This window comes from Saccoglossus kowalevskii, chromosome 6 (assembly GCF_978046115.1).
Source record: "Saccoglossus kowalevskii chromosome 6, keSacKowa6.1, whole genome shotgun sequence".
Classification (NCBI taxonomy): domain Eukaryota; kingdom Metazoa; phylum Hemichordata; class Enteropneusta; family Harrimaniidae; genus Saccoglossus; species Saccoglossus kowalevskii.
Genome location: NC_140646.1, coordinates 25,202,180 through 25,225,026, shown reverse-complemented (window position 1 = coordinate 25,225,026; position 22,847 = coordinate 25,202,180). Strand labels below are relative to the sequence as shown.

The following is a 22,847-nucleotide window of genomic DNA, read 5'->3' as shown; positions in this document are numbered from 1 at the left end:
TGTAAACCATTTGCACTACCTCGTCTATGTATGTTTAAACCAAATTATTTGCATATACTAAAATTGTACGCAAGTGTACTGCAATTCAGTAGATAATTTGAATCATAATGTACCAAATCCGGATCTCATACAGAAGATGGGGGGGGGGGGGTCTAAAGGGTTACACAATAGAACAACTAAATTATAATGACTTGCTGGAATTTAAACCATCAAGAGTTCCTTCGCTATTAAAGCGAAACCACCTTTTTTGAGCTCCAAAAAAAAAAGCAAAAACTAAATCAATGTGCATATGTATGACATTATGACTTAACTTTGTACAAATTTTGAATACAGTCAGTCTAGGGATAATTACGAAATGTTGGATTTACAGTAAACGAACATTAGCCAGATTCAAAAACATAAATCATTATTTTGGATGCTGAGTGAAATAACCTTATAAATACTTTTAAAAAACAAATTAAAAGAAAGACATATATGACATATTAAAAATAGAGAAAGATAAACACACCCACCACAAAACAGAAATGAGAACATAAATATTTTACCTCCCCCCTCCCCAAGTACAAAACATTACTTCAGTGAATGTACAAATTATAGAAAATACATACAAAAATGACTTTCATGTGTTAAACTTCAAAAAAAAGTGAAAAACCAATACAACAAAAATGTTAATCCATTGAGTACAACTAAAGATAACATGGTTAGACAAACTGAAAATATTTATATAAAAATAATTCTATTAGAAGAGAGTGAGATGTTTTTCTTTCAGTACCTGTTCGAAATATTTTATATTTCGTGTTTTTTACACTTGCTGTACATTGTTAGAAATCGGATGTACCGGTAATAAAATATTATTATGTGATAAAAATACCATTGAAACCATGCAATGTAAACTCACAGTCCTAACACATTTTTAGAATTCTTAATTAAGTCAATAGCAGCAGAGAACACTGTGAATACTTGTAGGTAACAATGGGACAGCTTATTTGTGTAAAATGAGTTCAGGGACCTGAGGTAAGTACAGCAGTTAGTTTGTTAGCCCCGCATCAGACAGGTTGCGGGTTCAATTCCCCAACAGACTGTTAACTCAGCAGGTTATAGAAATAAATAAGCGAGTTAAAAAAAAAAAAAACTTTCATACAATCATGTGATATTGTTGAAGAAAGCTAAATACACAATCTAAGCAAGTAAATAAATCTGAGACCAACTCTTAAGTTTTTTTCTCCCACTCACACATTTGTGTCAGTGTTTCTATCCAGAAATGTGTGCTTGCCTTATGATTTTTCATCGTCAATGGTATGCTGCCACTTTCATTGCTAACCCTCGTCTTTTGGTAGGATGGGTTTTGGTCATCACAACCTTGTGTGTTAGCATCATCTTCATAATTAACAGTTAACCTGTGGTGACCTTGCCCTTTGTTACTTAATATTATTTCATTTATCAAAGTTTGTTTTAATATGAATATGCATTGTGACAATTTATTTTGAATAAAAACACTACAAAAACTCATTACTTACTTATAATTATCTTTAGTGCCTAATTTGAACTGATAAAATAGTAAATACACTTGTTCTGTTGTGTGAACTGTATGTCAAATACAGCATAGATATTTATTAGTACAATTTTTCTTCCAATATTTGGATGCAACATTTTGCCTGATATATATTTTTGTTTTGATAACTTTGGACTAAAACAGACATAATTTTCCACTGGCTTTAGATCTCGATTAAAAGTTTGGTACTTTGGATATTCATAGAAGTGCTTATATTGATTAACTGAAATAGATATTTATGTATTTTATTGGTATGTTTGCAAATGTTATTAGAAAGTAAGTAAATTGTGCAACAGTTCATCCACCAGTTGACATTGAAATCCAGTCTAGTGTTCTCATGGGATTTGGGAGATACATTACCAATGATATTGATTACAAGATTAACTACAACTGAACACACACCATAATATAATCTGGTAATATACTATACTGATGAATAATCTGACCAAGTTTGATATTTGGCCATTTTGAATAGGATCGTCAAACCAATATATCTGTCTATCTATGACATGATATAATGAATATTTAAAATTTGAACATAATCAGTGAAAGCAAGTCAGAGATATGGCACGAGAACCACATTCATTAAAACAAAATGGCCGCCAGTCGGCCATTTTGAATCTTATCTAAAAAACAAAATTATTTGCATCAAGGTCCCATAATGTCTAATGTATATACCAAGTTTGAACAAAATCCATCTGTAAACAGCCGAGAAATGCTTGATTTTGATGATTTTTTAGCACAAAAATGGCCGCAATTTGGCCATCTTGAATCAGATCGTAAAACTAAATGATGTGCATCAAGGCCGTATCATGTCTAATGTATATACCAAGTTTGAACAAAATCCATCTGTTAACAGCTGAGAAATGCTTGTTTTTGATGATTTTTAGCACAAAAATAGCCGCTATTCGGTCATCTTGAATCAGATCGTGAAACAAATTGACGTGCATATGTATACTATCATGTATGATGTATGTGTGAAGTTTGATTGTGATTGGTCCAGGCAATTCTAAGATACAGGTTCGGACGCACGCACAGACACACGGACGGACACACGGAGGTCAAAACATAAGTCCCCGTTTTCTGACTGCGTCCGAACGGGGAATAAAAAGTTAATTTCCATGTACACTAGTTGATACTTCTTTTGTCTACCATGTGTGACAAAGCCAGTCATATCTTTACTTGCATGTATGCCGACAGACTGCTACACCCTAGTGTCTGGGTTAATGATGAACTCCACCCAGATAAAGTTCAATGTCAATGAAGGTCATCAATACTTTGACTTAGTACAAGGACAAAGACAAGAAGCCAACAAAATATACATGGTCACACATCAATGACATTTAATAGTTTATATATAGTACTAAAAATGCTAAGGTATTCATTCCCCCAAAACAATTACAGCACAATCAAACTAAAGATAAATTAAAGCTACGGAATTGTGAAGTTCAATGTGAAGGCTGAATATGTCTTTATATGTACCCATTGATATATATATTATTTTCATGAGGAGGTGCTTTGGTCACACACACTACATGTAAAATAGCAAGTTGATCAGTTGATTCAAAAATGGGATTACAGCGGTCAAACTATGTGACTGATCAACGATCTTATTTTTCATAAATAGCTTTGGCCATACATGCTACATGCAAAATATGAAGTTGATTAGGTAAAGCACTCATGAGATACAGACACCCGAAATTTATGTAATTTTTGGAGAAAATCAAAGATGGAGACAGAACCATGTGACTGGATAAAACTATTTTCATTTTTTTGTAGCTCAAGTTGACCAATCAAAATCCTGAAAGTTAGGTTCACTAGTTCTCATAGTCCCCAATGTGACTCAAGAATCAAGAATCTACAGGCAATCGTGTTCAAGTTCTAGGGCAACAATGAAATGGCAGAAGAAGAAACAAAAACAATAGGGTCCGAACGGACATGGATCCTAATTAACAATTAATGCATCATCAGCATAGACATAATTTCAAGTTCAAGGCTCCATCTTCCTGAGTGAAATGTTCATTACAAGCAATTTTTACAAAATGTTACTCAATATAGGAACATGTATTTAGTTCTAAGGTACATGAGAATCTGGTAAGAATCAAGAAAGAATAGTACAAGTGACAATAATTAATCAGTAACAGTAACAGCAGATATATTAACCAGGCGTTCTCTTCTTCTCACAACAGATTCGTATAGGTACAGTCTACAGGTGGCCATTTGGGTGATTATAGTCGACATCTTAGCTACATGTGCAAACTGGTAAACAAAGCACTTAAAATATTTATGTGAGAGACACAGGTACAATCAAAATCGGGTTCATCAGAAGTTCAGACAGTGCATTTACATTTCAGATCATAAATTATACTATTTCAAAAGGTGAATTCCGATATAATAAAATACTGGTGTGATAATCAGGAGTACACCAATTCAAGGGTTAAAAGTCAGGGTTTGGAAAGGAGGTTTATATCATATACAACATGAGGTCCACAAGTAATTAGGTTTTAGCATTTTTTACACCAATGCAAATATATATATATGAAATGTGTTAATGGAGATAGAGGATGGTTTGCTGTAGCAAAAAGACGTGGTTTAGTGGAAAATGTCATAACATTTACCAGTCCATCTCCTGAAATATCTTCCTGGAATAAATACAATATCCATGTAAAAAAACAAAATAATTTCAAGGGCATGTTGTTGATGGCAGTCTAACTTTACAATGTATAGTGAAATTGAAAGTTGAGAAAAGAACTTCAATGATTCAAGATATATATATATATTTATTAAAGCAAAGAGTCATCACTTTCGCACACTCCAAAATTGAGCTCTAAACAACGATAACAAAGCATGCTAACACACAAAGTCACATGGGTAAATGCTTATTTGTAAACAACAACAGGCCATGGTCGTCTGTCTGCCCTGCTTTAAAACAGGTAACCTTTCACAATGAATTACTAATTCACAAAACTTTGATATGCTTCTCCCACATTGTTAATTACGGTAAACCCAGAAAAAATATGGACGTAGAAATATTACAATTAACATTAGTAGACACATGTAACTATTATACTGTAAAAATACTAATTTAATTAGGTTTAAATTTCGTTTAATTAGGTTTAAATTTCGTTGATTTACCATTTCAGGCATATTCACAGTGGGTTTTAAATTCATAGGTTAATCATATAGATGATGTGTTCTATGCTAAATTTTACATATTCAATGGGTTTTAATTTAGCGCATTTTCCAGTCAGCGAAATAAGCAAAATTGAAACCCATAATAAGCAAAATGTGAGAGGTAAACAAAGCAATCAGGCTAAAGATACAAGAATATACACTGAAGGTATCAACACTGAAGAAATTAATCTCATAAAAGAGTGAATCAAATCAATCTGAATCAAAGATCCTCCAAGGTACCTACATATGATATATATCCAACCAATCAAACTGGCTGTTGTCAAGCAGATGACAAAAACAGCTAAAATTAGGGAATTGATGATACCGTTATGAAATGAAAAAATTCAAAGAACCACCCAAGGTAACTTCTTAGTAATAGTTTTTAAAAAGAAGTCAAAAATGTAAAGTGGATGTCAACGGGTTATGACAGACAATCCGTAATATGACCAGCTCTGCTTGACTTTGTCACAAAGCAGACCTAAAAATGTCTATACACATAGATTAGCTCTTCAAAACTCTTCAAATAGTTAACATTTTACAAGCATGAGCAACAGAGATAATGAGATAAGTTCAATTCAATGTCCACACAAGATATAAAGCAATTAACAAACGACACTCTGATTAGAACACATGATTACTACAAACAATATGAAGTAATTTTGCAAAGGTTGGTTCAGACCTTAAATCTCCTTGCGATGCAAAGCAAATCACTAAAAAGCCAAAGTGATGTAACGCAGCTGGGGTTTATGCATGTTAAGCATCTGTTTCATACACTGAACATTTCTATTTTTAGTAATATCTTGTAATCGTGACAAATATTAAGTAGCGAGGATTATATAACGGGCAAGGTCGCAAAGTGTAGCGACATGCTGGGATGTCACAAAGAGCAACAATTACAAATAACTGATATCGTAATTAGTGATGTATTTTCATTTCATGCAACAAATGCGTTAGAAATTCTATTCGTCCTCGAAGACATTTAAGGTCACACGTATGAATACATTTTTTTTTAAGAGTTGTGGCATTCACCCACTAGCATCAACACTTGTTTTTAAAAACCAAACCTGCATCATTGCTATTTTTTCTACAATTTTGATCGAAACATACATGTACAGCAAAGTGATTGGTATCAGTCAATATACATATGTATGTCGGAGATATGGCTCGAAAAGAGCATTTGTATTCAGGTATTTTTAATCTTATCTGAATGAAAAAATTGTTATTGTTACGTTATGTATATGTTTCATGTCTGTACCAAAATGGAAATTAACTGTCCATAACCAAAATCTGGGTCTTGGATGGAACAAATGCTTGATTTGGATGCATATTGGTTTCAAAATGGTAAAAATGTCTTATTTTTGTAACATTAAAATGGCTGCCATTTAGTTGTCTTGAATCATTAAACCTATATATGTGCACATGTGCAACCATAATGTATGATGTATTTCTAAAGTTTGAATATGATTGGTCACGGCGTGTCAGAAATATGCCTCCGAAATGGCCGCCAGTCAACCATTCTGAATTTGATCTGAAAAACAAAATGACAGGCATCAAGATCTCATTGTCTCCAATGTATGTACAAAGTACATTCATACACGACCTATATCCAGTTCCGGAATTGCAGTAATGCTTGATTTTCATGAATTTCAAGCTTAAAAATGGCCCCCATTTGGCCAACTTAGATCATGAAACAAATGAATGTAAATATTTATTCAAAATGTATGATGTATGTATGAAGTTTGAATGTGATCGGTCCAGGAATGTCCATGATAGATTCGAGCGAGCGAGCATGTGCACGCACACACACACACGCACACATGCACGCATGCATGCATGCATGCACGCACGCGCGCACACACGGACAGAGGTCAATCTTTAAGTTCTTTTTTTTCAGACTGCATCCAAACAGGGACTAACAATCTTTAAATCCATAATATAGCTTAAACCTTCTTCCTTGCTACACAACAATGTTGATACTAGAAAAACAATAGTTGTATAGCATGTTGACAGTCTTAAGAGTCTTAATTGCAGGCATGTACAGCAAATTCCAGGCTAACCAAAATAGTTTCAGTTGAGTGAGTGAGTTCTAAACGCAAAAAAGGCAAACTGCCATATCTTTACAAATAGGTGCGTACCCCGTCCCACTTTGTTTCATTATATTGAGTTCAAAAGGTGGCAAAAAAAAAAAATGTCTGATGTTTTTAATTGAACTACAACATGGGTTCCATCTTCATACTAGTATAAGCTTCCTCAAAGCCATTATTAGTCAAACGTAAGCTTTAGGGTGGGTAATATTCATGAGCAGTGATACAATGTACTTCCATTAAAACCGTACATACATCTACCAGACAGTACTCCATTTGAATTCACTACATTTCGCAAATTCAAAGGATGTCTTTGTGAGCAGGATTCCCTAGGGAGGATGAACTACATAGATTTACTCATATGTAGGTCAGACTTGAACAACTTGAACTCTTTTCAAATTAGGTTCAAATATATGACTCATGTCTGGTTACCCTGCTAGACATTCATTGGTGGAGAATCAACTCAGTTCTTACATTACGGACGGACGGTAGTGATTGGATTCATCCCAATAAAGAAAGTTGGCACTTTTCCAAATTCTTCAGGTGTTCGTTCGTTCATTCATTCATTCATTCAACAGGGTGGATTTATAATGACGAAAGAAAGGTCTTCGTTTCAGTGTAACTAGTAAAATGGTTCACTGAAAAGAATGATGCTGATAATCAAGACGAAAAATCAGATCTCGGCATATGAAAATTACATTTTAGATGTTGTTTCAAAGTATAACTTTAAAAGTTGGAACGTAAATGACCACATCAACTATTACATGAAACTGACTGTAAAACTGACTGATACAATGATCAATATCCCAAGATGAAATCATCAGAAAACATTCTCCTTAATTAACTCATTAATGATCTGTTTGCTCAACTTGAGTAGTGATAATAACTGGTTTCAACAGAAAAGTTTCAAACATGATAGCGAAGTTTTTAACTACCGGTAAATCAATCCACCATAAAAGTGTGGATAACACATGTTAGATATAAATGCCATGTGACGCTAAAAACGCATACATTGAATAAATTCAACATACTATACCTGAGACCGTGTTTAAGTGTTTGATCTGCAGCTACAAAATCTCCTCTTTGTAGATGTACTAGTGATGTTGCGACAATATTCCTATAGATTGACGGTAGATTTTCTAATTCCGCATAAATCTCTCGTTCTCGTTTCAGCACAGCAACTGCTTTGTCAAATTCCTTGATTCTCACCAACAGTTTGGCAGCTTGGCTCAGAGAATTAACAGCTTGGCGTGGACGGTCTTCAAGCTGGAGAGATGTACATATTATTTTTAGACACGCATGCGTTCTAAGTTTCTTGGCTTTATATATATATCACCAAACCTCTCGTCTGTCTACCTGGCTTCTAAGTATATCACCTGTGATTATTTTCCAAATTGCTAGCCAATTCTAGAGCATTAATCTTTTCACCACCAACCTACATTTTTCTGCACTTTTTTCTTGTATTCTTCAATATTTATGGAAAAAAATCCTTATTTTGGAACCAACAGACTAAATTCAAGTTTTTACTTTATAATAAAAAATGCGGTTATTTTTGTATCGTCTGAAGGAAAGTGCAGACTATAAACGGGACTATTTTGTGAATTTGTCATGAAAAGAGGGAACTAGTGGTGAAAAGGTTAAAATGGGAACACACCACACATACAGTAATCTTTATAAAAACAAGTCATTGTCAATGACACGTCCCCGTTCCGTTCATATTTGAGTGACATATACATTCAAAGCAGATCATGACCGAAATGCACCTGCATATGTACAACACATTGTGCTAAATCTAAAAAAAATCCATCCATGCATGACTGAGATCCGGTTCTGGAATTGTGAAAATACGTGATTTTGATGCATTTTCGGCCTTAAAATGGCCATCATTCCGCTATTGTTAAGCAGATCATGAAACAAATGCACATATCTATTTGTGACATGATGTACCATGTGTGTGTGAAGTTTGAACTTGATCAATCCAGACATGTCTTGGATACGGATCCAGAACTGAATTCTTTAACAAAATGGCCGCCAGTCAGCCATTTCGAACTTGATCCGGAAAAAAAAGACGTGCATCAAGGTCCTATTATGTTTAATGTATGTACCAAATTTGAACAAAATCCATCCATGCATGACTAAGATCCGGTTCTTGAATTGTGAAAATACGTGATTTTGATGCATTTTCGGCCTTAAAATGGCCATCATTCCGCTATTGTTAAGCAGATCATGAAACAAATGCACATATCTATTTGTGACATGATGTACCATGTGTGTGTGAAGTTTGAACTTGATCAATCCAGACATGTCTTGGATACGGATCCAGAACTGAATTCTTTAACAAAATGGCCGCCAGTCGGCCATTTCGAACTTGATCCGAAAAAAAAAGACGTGCATCAAGGTCCTATTATGTTTAATGTATGTACCAAATTTGAACAAAATCCATCCATGCATAACTGAGATACGGGTCCGGAATGGTGAAAATGTGCGATTTCAATGCATTTTCGGCCTTAAAGCGGCCCCCATTTGGCTATCGTTAATGAGATCATGAAACAAATGCACATACATATTTGTGACATGATGTACCTTGTGTGTGTGAAGTTTGAACTTGATCAATCCAGACATGTTTCGGATACGGATCCAGAACTGAATTCTTTAAAACAAAATGGCCGCCAGTCGGCTATTTCGAACTTGATCCGAAAAAAAAAAGACGTGCATCAAGGTCCTATTATGTTTAATGTATGTACCAAATTTGAATGAAATCCGTCCATGCATAACTGAGATCTGGGTCCGGAATGGTGAAAATGTGCGATTTCAATGCATTTTCGGCCTTAAAGCGGCCCCCATTTGGCTATCGTTAATGAGATCATGAAACAAATGCACATACATATTTGTGACATGATGTACCTTGTGTGTGTGAAGTTTGAACTTGATCAATCCAGACATGTCTCAGATACGGATCCAGAACTGAATTCTTTAAAACAAAATGGCCGCCAGTCGGCTATTTCGAACTTGATCCAAAAAAAAAAAATGACGTGCATCAAGGTCCTATTATGTTTAATGTATGTACCAAATTTGAATGAAATCCGTCCATGCATAACTGAGATCCGGGTCCGGAATGGTGAAAATGTGCGATTTCAATGCATTTTCGGCCTTAAAGTGGCCGCCATTTGGCTATCGTTAATGAGATCATGAAACAAATGCACATACATATTTGTGACATGATGTACCTTGTGTGTGTGAAGTTTGAACTCGATCAATCCAAGCATGTCTCAGATACGGATCCAGAACTGAATTCTTTAAAACAAAATGGCCGCCAGTCGGCCATTTCGAACCCGATCCAAAAAAAAAAATGACGTGCATCAAGGTCCTATTATGTTTAATGTATGTACCAAATTTGAACAAAATCCGTCCATGCATAACTGAGATCTGGGTCCGGAATGGTAAAAATGTGCGATTTTGATGCATTTTCGGCCTTAAAATGGCCGCTATTCGGCTATCGTTAATCGGATCATGAAAAAAATGCATGTGCATATGTCCCATATAATGTGTGATGTATGAGTGAAGTTTGAACTTAATCGGTCCATGCATGTTCGAGATACAGGTGATCACGGACGCACGGACGGACGCACGGACGCACACAGGGCAAAACATAAGTCCCCGTTTTCGGACTGCGTCCGAACGGGGACTAAAGAGTGTTGTATGGATTTTTGAGCCCAATTCAGTCTCAAGTCAATTTATTGATTACAAATTGCAAATAAGTTATTGGTCAAGAGGTTCAGGCTTTGTTTGAGCTGGTTGCTAAGGACATGATCCACGTTTGCTAGGGAATAATCATTTTATCCTCAATAGTTGTGTTAAGGCCTAGCTCTAATACAGACTAAGATTAAAAATAATGCTGTATGTTTGCATATCGACTAGACCCAGATGTTTTTATGCACGGAATATATCACATAATTTTGTTTAGCATAATTTTCTTTTATCTTTATTTCACACCTGCAACAAATGTCCAGTCCATGATTAAATAACCTTAAAGTGCCCCACTTAAGGATGTAGTAGACTTTCGTTGGGCAAAACAGAAAAAGCTTGATAAAAATAATAATAATGATTAATGACTAACAATTTTTACATGTTATTGTAGCCCTTGCAACACTATCAAAAAATTATGATAACAATAATGTCAACATTAATTACGTCATGTGACTGCTAAATAAAAACAATCGATTGTTCTGCTATTTTTACTGCCACTAGAAAACGAAAACAGTTAGCCAATATATTTTTATGAGAAAAGGAAGACTACAATGTTCTTAACAATAATGTAAAAGAGATAGTTTCTGAATTGCTTGGTTCTTTTACAAAGTGGTGGAGAAGAATTCTATAATAAATTAGAGTGCTCTCTTTTCACAGGTCAATTAGTAATGAAATATTACTGATACTTGAAAAATATTTTACATTTTGTTGTCAAATGATCTTGAGTTCAATCTCTGAAAAAATCAATGGAATCGGACAAGAACTGTTCGCGTAATCGTGATTTTTGTGGTTTTAGACAAGTTACGTTTCAAATGGCTGAAAAGACTCAAAAACCAAAAGTAGCACAGTCGAGAGGATATTTTCTGTTCAGCGCATCGTATTCAGTTATTTTTTGATGTTTAATATAGCTATTGTGTTGGTTTTATAGAAATCAGAAGAACACATTTGGTACATGGCCGATAAAGTTATGAAAAAATCGATAATTTGAAAAAAGCAACGTGAAAACGGCCGCCCTTGAATAAACAGTGTAATCCCGTTATCAATTTAAATTTATTTGCTTGACAAGCTTAGTTTCGAGTGTTATACAATATCACAACAAACTTGGCAATTGTTTATGTACAAACGTGATATGTGACCATTAAACTTGAACACTGTTGTGTCTAATGCTCCTTTTCTCGCAACTTTCTCGTAAGCCACGGCACCTGAACTACATAATGAGACGCGAGTACTCGGTAAAGCCACGCTTTTTATTTTTACTAAATATCGGCGATGACACTTTTGTTGTTGAATATCAATTAAAAATTGTAATTGAAGTAAAAAAGGGCCTACTATTTGCTGACTGAATCCGCTTGGAAGCAAGTCAGTCAAGCTTGCCGACAGTACTGCCGTGAATTACAGGTCGTCGTTTTTGCTCTATAACTCCTTACAATCGGAGTTTCGTTTAGTTCAGTTTTGTCGACTTGCAGTACGATTGTTATCAAATTATTACCAGCACAAAACAGTTTTCATTTCCAAGAGCTAAGAATGTACGTGTAACTGCTTTGTCTACGAATCACCGATGCGTCACTGAAATTTGAAAGTCAGTCTGCCGTCCCACATGACACAATGGACCTGATTAGTCTATTTTTGACTACCTCGTATTCTTAGCCAATCCGCGTGCATGTGCTATGTTCGAAAGGCCGCATGTGCACCAGAAACTAAAGTGAGATTCCCATCCATAACGATGGATATTTATTTTTCCCTTTTTACACCGAGAACATTTACAGTGGTCAGCCAGATTCGAAATCAATATATCCCGGTCGACGAGCCTCGTGTTATTCGCTTCACCGCAAGCGTTACTAGATACTGCAGACTTCGTTGGCGATATTTTTCGTTTCAACATCATGCTCATCCTGTATGTTGATGTTGTGTCGTCAGCCTCCAATGACAGTATAGTGGTGTCCTCATTGTCAGCATTCGAGGTAGTTACGGTGGTGTCCTCAGTCTCCAGTGCGGTGGAGCAGATGTCACTTGGGTTTTCACTCGACTTGTCTGTTGTCGACTCGTCCGACTTTGTTTCGTAGAGGGACTGTGTTTCGTAGTAAAAAATACGGTTTCTGCTATTCATAAATTTGCAGGTTTCGCCTGTCATTGGAACACTCTTTTTCCAATTTTTTCCCTGTGCCATTTTTCAAAATAAACTTGGTCAAAACAAAATAAATGAACAGTAATATATAGTAGAGAAGCGATGCAATGAACTATCAGCAACGAGTGAGTGTATCTGGTCATTTGACCGGACGCGTATACGCGATGTTTATTTGCGGGATTAAGCTAATTACAAATGTTATTGTTTTGACTCAGAGGGGCTTAGCTGAAGTGCACATTCCCGGGGTTTCCGTTAATTGTAAATTATTTTTTATTTTTTAAAAAGCTGTTTTTTTCTTGAAATAAAAACGTGATTTAATAAAAAAACAAGGGCGTATGGCTGCCTATAGGTATGAAAAAAAATCACCACGAAAGTCTACTACATCCTTAACACCATGTTATAGGCATACTGTATGCAAACCCAAAATTAATTACTTCTCATTTGTGTAAATGCTCTAATTGAAGCTACATTCCCTGTCACAGTGTACCATTTTAATAGAAGTCTCGGTTACTAATACAGATTTTACAGTACAAATGTTCAACTTTGGATAACTCATCCAGGAAATAAGAATTTATAGTCAGATATAGTTTGACTTACTTCAGCAACTTCACATGCACGTTCATATAATTCTACTGCCTTTTCAGGTCGTGTGTTTTCCAACATTCTACAAACAAGAAAGAAACACAGAAATATATTTTCAAGATTTATACACAGGAACACACCCAAGACTGCTGGCCCAGGAACACACCCAAGACTGCTGGCCCAGGAACACACCCAAGACTGCTGGCCCAGGAACACACCCAAGACTGCTGGCCCAGGAACACACCCAAGACTGCTGGCCCAGGAACACACCCAAGACTGCTGGCCCAGGAACACACCCAAGACTGCTGGCCCAGGAACACACCCAAGACTGCTGGCCCAGGAACACACCCAAGACTGCTGGCCCAGGAACACACCCAAGACTGCTGGCCCAGGAACACACCCAAGACTGCTGGCCCAGGAACACACCCAAGACTGCTGGCCCAGGAACACACCCAAGACTGCTGGCCCAGGAACACACCCAAGACTGCTGGACCAGGAACACACCCAAGACTGCTGGCCCAGGAACACACCCAAGACTGCTGGCCCAGGAACACACCCGAGACTGCTGGCCCAGGAACACACCCGAGACTGCTGGCCCAGGAACACACCCGAGACTGCTGGCCCAGGAACACACCCGAGACTGCTGGCCCAGGAACACACCCGAGACTGCTGGCCCAGGAACACACCCACGACTGCTGGCCCAGGAACACACCCACGACTGCTGGCCCAGGAACACACCCACGACTGCTGGCCCAGGAACACACCCACGACTGCTGGCCCAGGAACACACCCATGACTGCTGGCCCAGGAACACACCCACGACTGCTGGCCCAGGAACACACCCACGACTGCTGGCCCAGGAACACACCCAAGACTGCTGGCCCAGGAACACACCCAAGACTGCTGGCCCAGGAACACACCCACGACTGCTGGCCCAGGAACACACCCACGACTGCTGGCCCAGGAACACACCCACGACTGCTGGCCCAGGAACACACCCAAGATTGCTGGCCCAGGAACACACCCAAGATTGCTGGCCCAGGAACACACCCAAGATTGCTGGCCCAGGAACACACCCAAGACTGCTGTACCAGGAACACACCCAAGACTGCTGTACCAGGAACACACCCAAGACAGCTGGCCCAGGAACACACCCAAGACTGCTGTACCAGGAACACACCCAAGACTGCTGGCCCAGGAACACACCCAAGACTGCTGGCCCAGGAACACACCCAAGACTGCTGGCCCAGAAACACACCCAAGACTGCTGGCCCAGAAACACACCCAAGACTGCTGGCCCAGAAACACACCCAAGACTGCTAGCCCAGAAACACACCCAAGACTGCTAGCCCAGAAACACACCCAAGACTGCTTGCCCAGAAACACACCCAAGACTGCTTGCCCAGAAACACACCCAAGACTACTGGCCAAGGGACACACTCATGACTGTTGGCCAAGGAACACACTCACGACTGTTGGCCAAGGAACACACTCACGACTGCTGGCCCAGGAACACACCCACGACTGCTGGCCCAGGAACACACCCAAGATTGCTGGCCCAGGAACACACCCAAGATTGCTGGCCCAGGAACACACCCAAGATTGCTGGCCCAGGAACACACCCAAGATTGCTGGCCCAGGAACACACCCAAGATTGCTGGCCCAGGAACACACCCAAGATTGCTGGCCCAGGAACACACCCAAGACTGCTGTACCAGGAACACACCCAAGACTGCTGTACCAGGAACACACCCAAGACAGCTGGCCCAGGAACACACCCAAGACTGCTGTACCAGGAACACACCCAAGACTGCTGTACCAGGAACACACCCAAGACTGCTGGCCCAGGAACACACCCAAGACTGCTGGCCCAGGAACACACCCAAGACTGCTGGCCCAGGAACACACCCAAGACTGCTGGCCCAGGAACACACCCAAGACTGCTGGCCCAGAAACACACCCAAGACTGCTGGCCCAGAAACACACCCAAGACTGCTGGCCCAGAAACACACCCAAGACTGCTGGCCCAGAAACACACCCAAGACTGCTGGCCCAGAAACACACCCAAGACTGCTGGCCCAGAAACACACCCAAGACTGCTGGCCCAGAAACACACCCAAGACTGCTGGCCCAGAAACACACCCAAGACTGCTGGCCCAGAAACACACCCAAGACTGCTAGCCCAGAAACACACCCAAGACTGCTAGCCCAGAAACACACCCAAGACTGCTTGCCCAGAAACACACCCAAAACTGCTTGCCCAGAAACACACCCAAGACTACTGGCCAAGGGACACACTCATGACTGTTGGCCAAGGAACACACTCACGACTGTTGTCCAAGGAACACACTCACGACTGTTGGCCAAGGAGCACACTCACGACTGCTGGCCAAGAGACATACTCACGACTGCTGGCCAAGAGACATACTTACGACTGCTTGCCAAGGAACACACCCAAGACTGCTAGCCCAGAAACACACCCAAGACTACTGGCCAAGGAACACACTCACGACTGCTGGCCAAGGGACACACTCACGACTGTTGGCCAAGGAACACACTCACGACTATTGGCCAAGGAACACATTCACGACTATTGGCCAAGGAACACACTCACGACTGCTGGCCAAGAGACATACTCACGACTGCTGGCCAAGAGACATACTTACGACTGTTGGGCAAGGGACACACTCACAACTGCTGGCCCAAGAACACACCCAAGATTGCTAGCCCAGAAACACACCCAAGACTACTGGCCAAGGAACACACTCACGACTGTTGGGCAAGGGACACACTCACAACTGCTTGCCAAGGAACACACTCACAACTGCTTGCCAAGGAACACACTCATGACTGTTGGCGAAGAAACACACTCACGACTGTTGGGCAAGAAATAAACTCACAACTGCTTGCCAAAGAACACACTCACGACTGTTGGGCAAGGACACACTCACGACTGTTGGGCAAGGACACACTCACAACTGCTTGCCAAGGAACACACTCACGACTGTTGGCCAAGGAACACACTCACGACTGTTGGGCAAGGGACACACTCACAACTGCTTGCCAAGGAACACACTCACGACTGTTGGGCAAGGGACACACTCACAACTGCTGGCCAAGGAACACACTCACGATTGTTGGCCAAGGAATACACTCACAACTGCTGGCCCAAGAACACACCCAAGACTGCTAGCCCAGAAACACACCCAAGACTACTGGCCAAGGAACACACTCACGACTGTTGGGCAAGGGACACACTCACAACTGCTTGCCAAGGAACACACTCACGACTGTTGGCCAAGAGACACACTCACAACTGTTGGCCAAGAGACACACTCACAACTGCTTGCCAAGAGACACACTCACAACTGCTTGCCAAGGAACACACTCACGATTGTTGGCCAAGGAATACACTCACAACTGCTGGCTCAAGAACACACCCAAGACTGCTAGCCCAGAAACACACCCAAGACTACTGGCCAAGGAACACACTCACGACTGTTGGGCAAGGGACACACTCACAACTGCTTGCCAAGGAACACACTCACGACTGTTGGCCAAGAGACACACTCACAACTGCTTGCCAAGGAACACACTCACGACTGTTGGCCAAGAGACACACTCACAACTGTTGGCCAAGAGACACACTCACAACTGCTTGCCAAGAGACACACTCACAACTGCTTGCCAAGGAACACACTCACGACTGTTGGCCAAGAGACACACTCACAACTGTTGGCCAAGAGACACACTCACAACTGTTGGCCAAGAGACACACTCACAACTGTTGGCCAAGAGACACACTCACAACTGCTGGCCAAGGGACATACCTACAAATGTTTGTTCCTTCTACCTTAAATCACACTTAGTCACACTAATATCAATACATCATTTTGTTCTTATAAATTATAACACTCACTTAGCTGCTTTTTCCAATGTCAAAGCCGCTGTATCTGGCGTACCATGTTCTCTGTACATCTGTGCAGCTTGTTCCATCAAATCACCTGCACCATCTAAATTTTTCATTTCCTACACATGAAACACATGAAAGGCAATGTCATAAAGGTGACACAAAAGAAAATATCTTAAAGTGCCTGTGCAATGCCCACCCTCATGTTTCCCATTTTAGATCTGAGTCCCACTGAAATAGGCAGTTATTGATTTTTTTTGCTGAAAATGATTACTCGTATCCAAGTAAATTTGGGATATTTCTCGTGTTGTAGCCACGCCCACCTATCCTGAAACGGTCGACTGTTTCCGGATTTTCGACTCTCGCCGAAAGTGCGCCACCAAATGACAAAATGTGAGAGGAAGTCATACCCCTGAGCCGTAATAACACTGGTCATTCAGGATACTTTTAAACAATATACATTTTTCGGTCGGCGTTTTTTGTCTTTTTTTTTGTCTATTTTTTTTTTTTGAGAGAGACTTTTTAGATGTTGTGTAAGTATTCACACGTTTCTAATCGATCCGAAAGTGCAACATCAGTGGACGAAAGCCACTTAACCTCAGCTTCTTTTTTTGTCGAAAAACTGTTCTCGTCCATGAGAAAAAAAAACTAAGTTTAAAGAGAAAAACGCCGACAACATAAACCTGGCGCAACACTTTTGAAAGAGATAGATATCGGACCATGATCACCGAGGCGGATTTCAGAAGAGAGAGAGAGTGACGGCAAGTGTTTCAAATGAGTTGACTTTTTTTGCGATCCTGCTTATCGTTTTATAGAGACCATTTAGTCCTTGTTAAGTAAAGAGTAGCAATGACACGTAGTAGTGACACGAAAACAAAGCGTCGAACGAACAGAAAATTACACAGCCCTTACACACTGCTAATTGTTTTCATTTTCGAAGGCTAAAAGTTTTTGAATTGTTTGGTGATTGGTGTTGAATGTCGAATTCACACCTCTGTTCTTTTTTTTTACCTCCATGCTTGCAGCTTGATCTGCGTAATAATTTATGAAATAAGAATCCGGGCTTGGTCAATGTGTTTCCACTAAATAAAGTTTTAATATGATGTTATAATTATGACAATCACACCATGGATCACGCTAACTCGAATCAACTCCTAATTTATCTGTATGTGTGTCGATCTCGATTATTATTGTTATTCAATTAAACGCCGCTTTTAACGCACTTGCCTTCGTCGTGACCCGACGCGTTCCCCTATTTCAACAAAAAATTTATTTCCACGCGGCTGTCATTTATTTAGTAACTGTCCTTTGTCATTTGTTTAATTATTTTATAATGATCACTATAGTCTAATGTTTAGAATGTCAAAATATGTTCTCTTTTATTTTAATTTTGAAAGTTTTACCCAGACGATCGATAAAATAAAACAGTGTAGTGACGTGCCTAGTAACCTATTTTGTCAAGCAACAGTGTACAAACGTGCGCCGGTGTCGGTGACGATCACGGTGACCAGCTACACCAGAACGGACATATTTTGCATCTAACTCAACCCCATGCAACAAAAATTGATACTATGTGTTCATTATGGTCCATTCTTCCTCGACGAACAAGTACATAAGTGACAATATAGTCAAAGATGAGAAAACTGCACAAGAAATTTGCCTTATTTACACGCATCGGCAATGCAAGCTGCCATGCGACTTCCCCTTCTGACGTCACAAGGGGAATTTCTGTATGCAAATAAAAAACTAATGAGGAGTCTCGTTTTAAAATACACAAAAATAAAGTTGCCATAGATCGAGTATAAAACACATTTTTTCACTTTAAAAAAAATAATTCATGCTTAGAAACATAAAAATTAATAATATTTATGTATCAATGGATAATTTTAGGCGTGAAAATAGCAGCCATTTCACAGGCACTTTAATGTGATTGATATAAGGAAATGTAAAAATAAATTGAAATCAAGTTACCTTTAACATCAATGCAGCACCCTCATAAGCTTTGGCAGCATGGAATAGTCTTTATATGATTAAAGTTGAGGTGAAGTACATATTTCAGATTTTAATGGATTTTGTTTGCCTTTATCAGTATGATGTGTTTACTCAGAAAAATGCCATGGCCGAGTAGAAATATATATATCATGAATGCAAATACACAAGAAACACAAAGAAACTTTTTTCTCTTTGTCACATAAATAAGTCAAGCTATAATTAATCAAACTACTACTAATTATTCTTTAATTATTATACATAATTATTATAAACTGTAATTCACAGTTTACAGACAATTTGAATAACTTTGGTCACCATGTGACAAACTACATTGTAACTGTGTAGACCATTACTAAGCAAGGTGTCCTCATCAGTACGTTATATTTCTTCAGCTTATTCAAATATTTTCAGCCAAATTAAAAATGACATTATTTTTTTCATGATTACTGTAGGTCAATGCCTTGTGAATATTATTAAATGAGATCACTGGGCAATTTTTAGAATAAGAAGAGACGAAAATTTCATGAAAAATGATCAAAATTCAATTTTTCAAACTGGTTTCTATGATTGAAATATTCATATACTATTATTGATACAAATCCTAATTATTGTTAACAACATTTCAACTAATTGACATTTGTAACAGTGAGTTCTCAGTGTCATAAGTTTTTCAGTACATAAAATGGGAAGTGTTTTCCCATAATGCATTGCATATATGTGCAGTAACATGCTCAGTAGTGAAACAAGCAGCCTGTCGGCTGAGATAGCTCCGCTGTTAGCAATGCACATGGCAATTAAAGAACAGAAGATATCATTAGAAAATGAACAAATCTGAGAGGTCCACATGTAGTACCTATATGTATAATACTGTAAAATGACTAATTTTTACTGGGTTTAAAATTCACTGATTTGCCATTTCAGGCATATTCTTTGGGTTCTAAATTCACGGTTTTATCATTTAGATAATGTGTTCTATGCTAAATTTTACATATTCACTGGGTTTTAATTTAGCGCATTTTCCAGTCAGGGAAATAAGCAAAATTAAAACCCAGTGAATAATTAACCCCTTTACAGTATATCAAAGCAATTGGACTTGCGGTTTTCAACAAGAAGTCGAAAATATCACTTTTTACCAAAAATTACAAAAATATTCACCAAAATTAGAGAATTAAAGATATCATTACAAAATGAACAAATCTGAGAGAGGTCCACAAGTAGTACCTATATAAGTAATATCAAAGCAATTGAACTTGCGGTTTTTAACAAGAAGTCAAAAATATCACTTTTTACCAAAAATGACAAAAATATTCACCAAAATTAGAGAATTAAAGATATCATTACAAAATGAACAAATCTGAGAGAGGTCCACATGTAGTACCTATATATGTAATATCAAAGCAATTGGACTTGCGGTTTTTAACAAGAAGTTGAAAATATCACTTTTTACCAAAAATGACAAAAATATTCACCAAAATTAGAGAATTGAAGATATCATAATGAAATGAACAAATCTGAGAGAGGTCTACCCAAGGTACATATACACTAAGTATCAAAGCATTCAGGCTTGTAGTTTTCAAGAAGAAGTCGAAAAAAGTAAAACATTGACACGGACGACGACGGACAATCACTCATATGATAAGCTCCGCTTGACAAAGTCGACAGCGAAGCTAAAAAAGCTTGCAGTACTCATCCTAGCAAGTCTGGGGTGAATATTTATTCTGCATTTGTGTAGAACATGACTGCCACTTTGGTATACATGTATTCCACAATTAGAATTACTATACTGATGTTAGTCTAGGGAGTTATATTACTACAAGAAGTATGCCCACTGTAGCGTTAAAGTTGTATTTTCAGATATTTTTTGTTTGTAGCATTTGACTTATGAAGTACTGAGTGTCATATTCGTAAGATGTGCATGTAAGAAGTGTTTTGCAAGTAGCCTAACATCACCAGGCATTTCCGCAGATTCAATTGTGATCGAGTTTCCTGTATTTGAATCTGATGATTCGCTCTGACCAATTCTCCGTTAGATTGTATTAGGTTTTGAAACATACTCTTTATAGATTTCTTATAACGTTTCATTAATCTCTGTTGCTTTTTATCATTTATGTCACAAATGGTCTTCACAATGCCCTCGTTATATACTTTAATAAATATTTTCCAATATATTTTAGGGAAACAGACTCGACTAGCCATATTGTGCTATTTCTGTTTCTCTGCCATAGATTATTGAAAGTTTATCATTATTATCATTATTAACTTACCTATTTTCATAATTTACTTGTATTTATTTAATTTAGTTATTTATTTATTGATTTCCTTGTAATACTTACAATGTATGGCGAGTAAATATCATTATTATTATCTAAGGGTATCATCAAGTCCATGGAATTGCACTAGAGACTTTCCGATCTACTATTCAAATATACATTTTGTACTCCCCTGTGGATTGTTAGCGATGAACATCTATTTTTCTGTACCTGTGCATTGAAATCCCTTTCTTTTAAATCCATATTAAGACTTATTATTTTTTGCCACTGTGTTTAAGTGAACTTCAAACGTTTTGGTGTATTTTGAAGCAGGATTTAAAAGAGTTTAGGTTGTGCAAATAAAAAATAAATTTGCTGCTGAGCAACAAATTCTGACACATAACTCTCTAACAGCGTAACTACTGATTTTGCTTTGGGGTGGCTCAATTCACTACATATGTGGAAGAGTTCAACTAAGATTAGTAGATATAAAACAAAATTAATACAACTGTTGTTTACTGATTAAAAGGATACTGATGGTTGTTTTTTAATGCATGTGCAGCTCTGAGGTAGGCTGTTTTTGCTTGATCATAGGACTTAGCATTTTTAAAACAAGTTGCTGAAACAAAAACAAATAAAAGAAATTATCAATATACACAATGAGAAGTAACAGCTGTTGAAGGTTAAAAAGTTGTCAACATTAGAAATGTTTGGGTCACAGTGGACACGCATTTAATACTGTAATATTTCAACACAAATTGTTGTCTGTGTTTTTATTCCAGACTGCAAACTTTCTTAATAACAAAGAGACATAGAATCTCACATTGCTTACAGGTTTTGATAAAAATTTAAAAGATTTTGACAGATGCAACTATTTTATTGGAGATGTCAATTATGTTGTAGGGTTTGGGGGTTAGTTTGATGTGAATAATACTGGTAAATCTTGTCTTACACTAAATTCAAGATCTAAAAAAAAAGTTCTTTTGAATATTTGTGTGCCAGTTTCTGATATTGAAAGCCACTGTTGTCTCTCATGATTTGTCTTAGGTATGCGAAAAATTGCAAGCATTGATGGTGGACATACAATGCATAGTACAATTTTATATTCCATGATTGCAACTATGTGACATGTTCTATAATCTTTTTCCTATCATAACACCTTCATGGAAACTGAATGGTCTCGTGCATTCAGACATATTGTCTACAATTAGTGAATGAATCTTTTTATATTGTTTTACAGACTTGGGATATACTTGATATATGATATATATGGTATACGACTATAGCAGACTGGAGTGTTACATGTAATTTATTTTCATTGAAATACATGGAATAAATTTTCATTTCATTTGTTATACTACAAAGGCTGGTTGGTCCATCATGTTTTTTTTTTGCTGCATGTTGCAAAGATATTTGAATAGAAATAGGAATA

General features: G+C 38.1%; 1 protein-coding gene across 1 annotated transcript in view; it reads right to left on the bottom strand.

Annotated features, from left to right (window-relative positions):
* The window catches only part of LOC100376799 (gamma-soluble NSF attachment protein-like), a 42,345-nt gene that overhangs the window by 10,508 nt on the left and 8,990 nt on the right, over positions 1 to 22,847 (bottom strand). Inside the window, exons 4-8 of the mRNA XM_006825073.3 lie at positions 21,950 to 22,034; positions 19,146 to 19,194; positions 17,184 to 17,293; positions 13,280 to 13,346; positions 7,847 to 8,076 (exon numbers count right to left, since the gene is read on the bottom strand). Coding sequence (XP_006825136.2) covers positions 7,847 to 8,076; positions 13,280 to 13,346; positions 17,184 to 17,293; positions 19,146 to 19,194; positions 21,950 to 22,034 — 541 coding nt within the window. The remainder of the gene's footprint in view (positions 1 to 7,846; positions 8,077 to 13,279; positions 13,347 to 17,183; positions 17,294 to 19,145; positions 19,195 to 21,949; positions 22,035 to 22,847) is intronic.